Raw genomic sequence first — 9,948 nt, 5'->3', positions numbered from 1 at the left:
AAATTGAGATGTCCTTTGGGCTGTTTACAGGCGCAATCAAAATGATTTGTGTGACTAAAAGAGGAGGGGGGAAGCCTGTCCTTAGCATTATTTATTCAATTGCAGAGCGCGAACCATATCATATTCCCACATTGATATGGAAAATAATGCTCCGTGCCGGGGGCGGGGCAGGAATAGGTTAGTTTGATGAGAACAACACATGGGGCATCATTAAGAGGCAGAGCGCACTATGCTGAAGGAGAGAGAGCAGCGGCTGGACGACACTCAACTCCGCGGACACACAGGAGCCGCAGGAGTAGACTACATGGGAACATATTGTTTTTTTCTTTGGGTTAGTTACTTTCAAACCCGCTCGAACAGCAGGCTGCGACCTCCAATTAGGCTGACTTGGCATTTAATTGAGTAGAAACCAATTCCGTGACACATGCGCGCATTTTCACGGCGCAACCAATATGAATATTGGCGTTTACCGCGGAGCTGATCATTTTTGATGGACTCTCCTGTTGTTAGAGGGGTGAGTGTGAATACATGCCAAGGTTCAGCCAGTCCGGGATTAATATAAAGTGCAGAAAATCGGGATGGATTCGTTTAACGCCAGCGGAATGGATGCGTTCACGGTGATCCATCTCAATGCCTCCTGGAGCCTGGACAGTGGATATTCTTTAGCAGCAATAGCTGGCATTGCTGCTCTTGTAAGTTTTCTCATCCTGTTTACCGTTGTTGGAAACATACTGGTGGTTATAGCCGTGCTGACAAGCAGGGCGCTAAAAGCCCCCCAGAACCTTTTTCTGGTGTCTTTGGCCACCGCAGACATCCTGGTCGCCACTTTGGTGATGCCGTTTTCTCTGGCAAACGAACTCATGGGCTACTGGTATTTCGGAAAAGTTTGGTGTGGCATTTACCTGGCTTTGGACGTCTTGTTCTGCACTTCATCCATTGTTCATCTGTGCGCAATAAGCTTGGACCGGTACTGGTCCGTTACGCAAGCCGTAGAGTACAACCTCAAGCGGACTCCTAAACGTGTCAAGTGCATAATCTTAATTGTGTGGCTTATATCTGCCTTTATATCCTCTCCGCCGTTGATATCTATCGACAGCAATAATGACATCAGCTCTCAGCCACAATGTGAGCTGAACGATGACACTTGGTACATCCTCTCCTCCAGCATCGCATCCTTCTTCGCTCCATGCTTAATCATGATCCTGGTGTATATCAGAATATACCAGGTGGCCAAAACCAGAACCAGAAGCATGTCGGGAAAGAATCCCAGGCCAGATGGCGCTACCCAAACGGAGAACGGCCTGAGTAAAGCCACCTCCCCTTTCCACGGCGAGAGGGAGAACGGCCACTGTCAGTGCCCGCCCACGCCCAGCCAGCGCACCGTCACCATTGGGCGGCAGACGGAGGAGGTCGACATGGAGGAGAGCTCCTCCTCGGAGGGCAAAGGTCACAAGCCCCAGAACCTGAACTCCAAGAGAGCCAAGAGGGCCAGCCGGAAGAACAGCTCCCTCTCCAAACACTCCAGCCGCATGTCCAGAGCCAGCAACAAATCCATGGACCTCTTCGCCTCCAGGAGGAAACGCCGCAGGAGCTCGGTCTCCAGGAAGAAGGTCTCCCAGGCCAGGGAGAAGAGGTTCACCTTCGTCCTGGCCGTGGTCATGGGGGTGTTTGTCGTGTGCTGGTTCCCCTTTTTCTTCAGCTACAGCCTGTACGGAGTGTGCCGGGAGTCCTGTAAGATCCCCGAACCGCTCTTTAAGTTCTTCTTCTGGATTGGCTACTGCAACAGCTCCCTCAACCCGGCCATCTACACCATCTTCAACCAGGATTTCCGCCGCGCCTTCCAGAAGATCCTCTGCAAGTCGTGGAAAAAGTCCTTTTAGATGGGAAGGAGGGCTACTGTGCCGCCGTGACCACGACAATCCGTCAGCCATATGACATTAAGGAAATATCCAAGTGAAGAAAAAAAGCCTATTGTGTCCATTACTGCCACTCTTTACTTACTGTTAAGTCTCATTGTCCTGTTGTAATTCAGTCTCACCAGTACACACCTTGAACCTGGTTGCTGGGTGTCTCACATACACTTCCATCACAATTACAGGCTTCTTACAGGCTTTCCCTCTCACATTAGTGTCACGGTTATTTCATTACCAATACTGAAGTGTGCTGTAATGCTTTATAGTATATCATCATTGATCAAGCTCTCTATAGATGCACAAGGAGAGGCGGGGCTAACTGGAAACAATCAGGAAAAAAAAGATGCTGATGGGATACACACTTGCACACTTACTTGCTTGTAGATGAGAATCCGAAACCACAGTTTTCAATCAGTGGATACAATTTAAACATGTATTTTTTGTGTTGTTTTTCTTGGCTTGCCATGTTAGCAATGTCTGCTTTTACACATTTGAGTGTCTCTGCTGTAAACTGACTCTAAAATGGTAAGAATGAATGGAAGATACGAGCAGCATCACTAGCAGGCTGGCTGTGTTCTGCACATATTTGGATGCTGTGTGTGTGTCGATGCCACCGACATGACAGGTGGTAGCATCTCCCTGCTAATCATGGTAATGCATAACGCAGGGGAGCTTGGCATAGCGCAGGCTCCGCCATCATGTCACGGTTAATGATCTCCGACTGGACCTTAAGGATGTGAGACGGCACCGGAAGGCCAAGGGCTGACGCTCCAGTCTATAAGCTAGTTATTTATACGATGTGCGAAAGATGTCCTTATTTCCACAGTGGCCATAAACGACTGAATATTTAAGAGCAAAACCTAAAAGCGTTGATTTTCAAGAAACTACCTCTCTGTTTCTGTATCTTTATTTATTTCTTTTTTTGCTGTTTTTTTTTTGGGTTTAGATTTTGCAAAGTGCAGTACATCTTTCCTCCGCTTAAGTTGTCTGCTGTCATGCAAAATAAAGGCTGAAGAAATCTTACGTAAACTTCTGCTGTGATGTTGCAACAACAAACGGAGCGCCGTGGATCGATCATGCAAATGTGCTTCACATGCTTGAGTAGCTGTCGTAGGGTTTGCCAAGTGTTGTTTTGTGAAACTGGTACAGAGACAGTTACAAAGAGAGACTAACGTTGGAAACCATGTGATCTGCCAGTATCAATCAATTTGAATATTCTTATCTGGGAATTTATGACATTTGCTTAACGTTTCAATTCATAGAACAATGTTAACAGAACAATCATGTAGAGCGTTTTCTATATTGCGCCTGGATGTATTACCTTTCATCAAATTACATTTCAACAGATGCTAATTAAATCCAACTGAGCAGTTAATTTTCAGTTGAAAGAGAAATCCTTAGAATTATGCAAAGGCAGTGAAATACAATTTTTCACTCAATCTGTCTCATACACTCAGTGTGAACAGCCATGTGTCTTAATTTGTTGAAAAAGTAAACAATCTCGAACAGATTGGTATCTACCAAATTGCTCATTCTCGGGTGCTATCGGGAGACGTACGGGGGCAAATTGTTGCTGACGAACCAAAGTAGGCAGCTGTCAGTACAGAAGTTTAGAAACGCTCACAAGATTGTGCATTCAGCAGTCTGGGGTTGGACTGTGAAATCAATGAGGCTGTGGTGATGGGGTCAAAAAAAGGGTTCGGTCCCTCTGGTGGACGCCGGCCTCTTCAGTTCGAGGGTGTTGGTGACCTTTCAGCACAGCAGGTTCGATGTTCGGTCTGGCTGCCTCATAATCTAATATTCCCCAGAGCCTGTGGGCAAGAATGAGGTGAAACTGAATTCCCCTCCACCAAACTCTTGTTTTCCTCCTACTTTCTGCTGTGGCTGCGTCTGCTCAGCCAAAAGCCATTTGTAATGGGTTACAACTCCATCTGCTGTTGTTCCAATCGCTGTTCGCTGCCACCGGAGATTTATGGGCAAAAAAACAAGAAAATACAATATCCCAATCTGTGCAATTGTTTGAATAAAAAGCAGAGAATGACCAGTGAGATGCAAAGGGGCTGATGGAAGACAAATGCAGGCAAATATTTCTCTCTCACCAGTATTAACAGGACCTATTTAAATGAATGGGTTTTACAGTCATACATTAAAACCTTTAATCTTGTATTAATACAGTATAATGAAACATTTTCCCTCTTCTGGCTAGTACTCATGCTAACATTTAACCAAATCAGACCGCTCTGCCAGCCAAAATGTTCACTTTGCTTCTCCCACTGTCAAAAACAAAAAGTGGCATTTAATGTACAAATGGTGCAAAAATCTTTTGAGCCAACAAGACTTGAGCCTTAAATGGTTTTCTTGATAAGGTCAAGCAGAGATGAATCACTCATCTGTGCTGCTCCCCCAATGTTCTTTTGGAGGTTTACAGGTTTTGGTAAGGGCAAGGTACCTTACTCACTGAGTTAAATAAAACGTATTGGGCTGCGCATTAGCCCCCGAAGTATTATGATTCAGACAGAAAAAAATCATTGTGGGGCGTCCTGGGTTTGAATCTGGCCCCAGACCCTTGTTCTATATCATCAGGCTGATGAAGGCTTAGTGCTGAAACGCGTTTGTTTCTTAGCTGCGGTGCCGACAATAAACTTTTGTAATTCATTTGGTTGTGCGGACATTCCTCCATTTTTTTAATCTATGTCATCCCCCTCTGATCCTAATCGTTACCGTCACTGTGCACAATCAAATGAAAACAAAAATGTCCAAATGAATGAATGAATGAAATTAATTGGAAGAGTTCAATTTCTTCCTAACTAAACTTACAAGAAACATTTAAAAGCTGCACTTTATCACAACCAATTTTGACCACAACGAATCAGTTTCAGGCTTCGTTACTTTGGCTTAATGAAATCCACTGAAACTGATTGGATCACTGCAAGACGAGATACCGAGCGCAACATGACCATAACATATCTGCAGGGGTTTGACTGAGTTATTGATCAACATCAGTGACTCAGTGATTACTTTGCCAGGTGCTGAGACGTCTGACTTTCCAAAACTCACTTTCCAGTCCGTACTCTGTTTGAAAAGGCAGCGCTAGGAAAACGATCCACAAATTTTTTTTTGAATGATTTTGTTCTTTTCTTCCCTGGCGTGAAATCAAGGCCAAGACACCGCCAGGGGAAACACATTATTTAGGGGAAACAAAGTTGTGCACAGAGTCTAATGGTAAAACATTTCTCAGGATATCAAAGAACTGAAGCGGCCTATAAAGTAAGCTGAGTCGCCTCATTATGAACGGGGATCACGCTCATCTGTGAGCTTATTATCTCAAACCACAAGCGTCCATTGATTCTACAAGGAAGTTGCCAGGCTGTACATTACTCTGCTTGTCACTTATTAAGTGCATTTCCCCCATGATGATTTCCTTGTGGCAAAACAACAACACACACTGAGGACAAAACAAGGACACACCGCCAGGAAAACACATTTTTTAGGTGATAAATTGGCCCAAATATTTTTGACACAACAAAGTTTTGTTAACAACACTGTCTCTAGCCGTTATGCTGTCATTAATGTCAACAATGTGGCCGCGGTGATTGATATGACGTCATGTAAAAATGTGACTTTCGTATTTCCGGCTATTACAGGCTACCATAACCGCTGAAATATTTTTCATTTTGTGCCAATTCATCACTTCCATCGGCTTGCATTGTGCCTGAAAATACTCTTAGCTCCTCAAACAGCCACGAAAATCACCTTGAAGATGAAAGCTCGCTCTCTGATTACTCTGATAACCGTTATGAAAAGGAAACAGGAGTGTTGGCGTTTCCTTTCAGCGAGTGGACTTTGGTAGAACTGCTTTTCTCAGGCAGTCGTCACTTTCCCCTTTTGTCTGTTAAAGGTACTGAAAATACATAGTTAACATAGTTGAGGTATGCTGAATGCTTATAGTCACATGAAATCAACAGCTACAGCAGGACGCCATTATGTAAATATGTGTGAATGCATTTGGCAAAAAAACATGAGGTGCAGGGCCTCATACACTCTAAAAATGTGTCATTTTCAACATCCATAAGTCAAGACTGAGTCATGAGTCTTTACACATTTTTTCTATAACTTTGCAACACAACATATTTTAACAAATAATATTAGTAACACCGATATGTGTGGTCCAAACTAGATACACAGATCTGAAGTGACATCCTTCTTTGGAGTGTATATTGGCGCCTGCTTCAATACACTCTACTCAAAAGCAGTCATGTACCTCACTGAGATCATTAAATTTGGTGAAATTTTGTGGAAGACCCGAGGGAGTCTTGTGGCTTCGCCCGCGCCACACTTGACTGGCTTCAATTTACTGCCAGACTTCAGGCTCTGGGAGCGGTGGAAACTGGTTCTGCCATAAGATTGCAGGAGCAATCCCAAGTGAGCTATTTGGCAGTTGAGTTGCCCTTAAAAAAAAAGTCATTTCCAAATCTGTTTAACTTTGAAAACAAATTTCTACGAGGTGCAATCATTTTCAACACCTAAAACCATAAATGGTAAAAGCACTCAATTTAAGAATTTATAAATGCAATCTGATACATTCCAATCACTATTTGTGAACATGAACAACTTTCTCCTAATGCCATAAAGCAGAGAAATAAGACTTGATCCTGAGATGTTATAAAATCTGGAGCTATTCCATATTGAATTAATTGGGATTGTTAAGTGTGGTGGTGGTGGTAGAATATGATAAAGCCTTTAAAAAAACAAGCACATTTTGATATAAAACCTGCCAACAAAATCAGTGTCCCATTCATTGTTTATAGAACAGACCCCTGCTGTTCTTTCTTCATAACATCGCAGGTTTTGAGAGTTATAGTTCTCTTTTTTCTGCCTTAGGGAGAGAGTTGTTTATGTTCAAAAATGTTGACTGGATGTCCTTGACCATGGCTCTAACATATACTGTATGAACTCTATATATGAGTGGTACTGCCTGTTAAGGCTTGTACAGCGCATTGAACTTGACACTGAATCTTCCGTAAGACTTCTCACATTATAAGATTAGATAATGCTCAGCAGTAATACTTGATATAAGGATTTGCTGTGATGCGGTGCTGTTTGCTGAACCAGCCTCACTGCATCAGCACTCCTGAATTTACATTTACAATGTGTGATGAATTATCCCAGCTGTTTACTTCAGCCAATCATACATCACAGTGTAGTTGTCATATTTAATGATGGAGGGTACCTCTGATGGTATTCACCAACACTCACAGCTGAGCTCACAGCTCGCCGCCGCAGCAGAAAGCGCTGGCTCACTGCTTAGCTCTCCTGTCAAACGGCTCGAATGAGAAAGTGCAAACAACTCAGCTGGAAACAGACTGAGCTTTTTCCTCAGACTTCTGTTCACTTGAACTTGCTTTTTCAACTTTTTAAAAGGAGCATTTGAGATGCACCCCTACTGCAATAATAGCCTGACCATACTTATGATTGATGGCAAATTTATACCAAGTGCTTTGGTAAATCAAGTATCTACATTAAGTCATGTTGTCATGTCCAAAAGTGAGTAACCTTGAACAGCAGCTTGTTTTTCTTGCTCCACACAAGCGGCACACTTAATGAACTGTACACACAATGCACTGTCCTCATCATGATGTGCCATCTATTGTATAGAGACCTTGACTACGGCTCTGTACTGAATGAGAGACATGCGTTCAACCCTCTAACCAGGCAGAAGAAACATGAAAACCCAATGCTAGGGAAAGTGCAATGCGCTCCAGTGTGAGCATCACATGCAATGAAATTATTACGCATGATACAAATCAAGGCTATTGCATGTGGTTATGTTTGTGTGAACCTGCCTATTGGGTAACAATATTTCAGTTTTTGTAGAATCACTCAATCACTCATTTGTCCACTATACTAAAAATATAACATATATAACAATATATCATAAGGCTGTGACTATATTAAAAAGGTTGCTTTTCTTAAGAATTAGGTTGTATCACTTTTATTATCTTGTGTTCGGAGGGAACAACAGGTTTAGCTGAGGTGCAGACTGACAGCCAGACCCTTAAAACACCTTTAAGTCACTTTTATTGTTTTGTTTGCTCCAGTGAGCGTGCACAGCCTGGGGGAAGGCTTGTGTTCATGAAGGCAAACAGCAAACAGCAAGGCTAAGATTGACTCTTCTGCATCAGAAATCTGTTGCAAAACCAGTTACTGCTGTTCAAATCCAATCAAACATAATGAGTTATTTTCCATGGTAACAGTGTCCAACAATGTGGCAAGGGTTCTTTGTAGAATCCATTTAATAATTATAATGATAGCCTGGGACTCAAAGCTCGAAGCAGTGTATGAATTTGGCGAAAGTGATTGTGTGGGGAGTGAGGGGGCAGAGGAAACAAGATGTCATTTTTCATCTCATAATGCAATTATGTTGCATGCAAAAGACTACAGAATAACTGTAGATGCTGTATGGATATAGATCAAATGTAAAATACCAAGTAAAGCAGCAAGTCTGTCCTGTTGAACCAGACTTATCTTCAACAGATTTGGACCTTTGTCACAGCAACATCAATGCAAATTCAAACCCACCTGCAGGATTCAACGTCTCATTCATAAGCAACATGTTGCAGCAGCTACAGCAGCACAATCCACCGCCCACCATCACCTAATGTTAGAATTCATGCTGTGGGATTTAGGATTCGATACAGGGTTTTGAAGGCTGATATTTTTGCATTGACGTATTTTGTGCCGATATTCAATATCTTTTAATTTGACAATTTTCATGCCAAAAAATGTCACAGATTCAGTTGAGTTTTCCACTCAAATTTTACTCTTGTCAGTGGGAAAAGCCTCTGAAACACAATTATCCATCATTTAAAAAAATTACCTCCACTCTCCCATATTGACTGAAAAAGGCAAAAACATCATTTTTCTTTTCAGTGTGACTTGATGTGATGCTGCTAGCTTACACAAAAAAGCACTACAGCGCATGAATACAGACACTGACGGAGACACAACCTACAGTATATTTTAGCAATGCCCTGCAATGTTGCACTAAACAAACTGATATGTACTGATCTTTCATTTATTCTTTTCATTTATTATTTATAATACAGCAGAAAGAACTGTATCATAACTGGACATCATTTAGAGAAAGCTAAATTCACAGTGTCATCTCTCTAAGAGCTTCCTTCAGCTCTTTCGCAAGTTTTTTTGTTGACAAAAGCGTCATTATGTGCATTGCTATTCAAAGTCATAGTGTTTCCATAGTAGATCTATGAACTATGAACTTATGATACACACACACACAGGCTCAGACTCAGATAGTTTGGACAGCTCATTGGGAATGTGAACAGCATTATAATGCCGTGAGATGCCTTGTTTTTCATGTGAACAAAGCTTTGAGAGACAAGCGGCGGTGACCCCCATCAGAGATGTCATCGCTGCAAAAACAGTTTGAACAGCATTAATACGCTCCAGCTGCTCCCATTGTCGTCCCTGCCAGACCTCTTCTCTCTGTCGCCCGCAAAGAGAAGGAAGTGTTGTTCCGCCCCAACTGACTAACTCTAACTACGCCTGGCACACACGTTTGATCCCTCCGTGACGATGTCAGGCTCCGTTTCATCACCTGCTTCGCCCTCTAATAGCCTCTGCTGTCCTTCTCTCTGCCTGCAGGAGGACAGCGAGGACAAGAAGAACAGGGCGTGTCCTGAAGAATAATGCAAGGTCCCTCAAAATGACCTCAGCCAAATAAAGAGACTTATTCAGAGTAAAAAACGTCAATTATATCGTTCTATTGTTTCCTTTTCTTTCATTAAATGTTGACTTTAGTGCGCTCCGAGTTAATCCATTCCTAAACCAAGATTACATTTTCAATCTGTTTTATCAAAGAAAATTGCCTGACTTGAGCCTTCGGTTTTTAATTTTCTTTTAACATCGTTCAGATAAGGGCAAATCAACTGCAAATGAGAAAGAAGACAGGCGAGGTCAGAAATCAGCTGGGGATACAGAGGAATTATTGATATAGCTGTTTTGCCAATTCACT

At 42.5% G+C, this 9,948-nt stretch overlaps 1 protein-coding gene across 1 annotated transcript; it reads left to right on the top strand.

Annotated features, from left to right (window-relative positions):
* Nucleotides 1–578: 578 nt before the first annotated feature.
* LOC139911480 (alpha-2 adrenergic receptor) lies at nucleotides 579–1,880 on the top strand. Its single transcript, XM_071899018.1, has one exon. The coding sequence runs from the start codon at nucleotides 579–581 to the stop codon at nucleotides 1,878–1,880; it is 1,302 nt and encodes a 433-aa protein (XP_071755119.1).
* Nucleotides 1,881–9,948: the final 8,068 nt, after the last annotated feature.

Source organism: Centroberyx gerrardi, chromosome 23 (assembly GCF_048128805.1).
Source record: "Centroberyx gerrardi isolate f3 chromosome 23, fCenGer3.hap1.cur.20231027, whole genome shotgun sequence".
NCBI lineage: Eukaryota > Metazoa > Chordata > Actinopteri > Beryciformes > Berycidae > Centroberyx > Centroberyx gerrardi.
The sequence above is the reverse complement of the archived record's forward strand: the minus strand, read 5'-3'. Positions and strand labels throughout refer to the sequence as shown.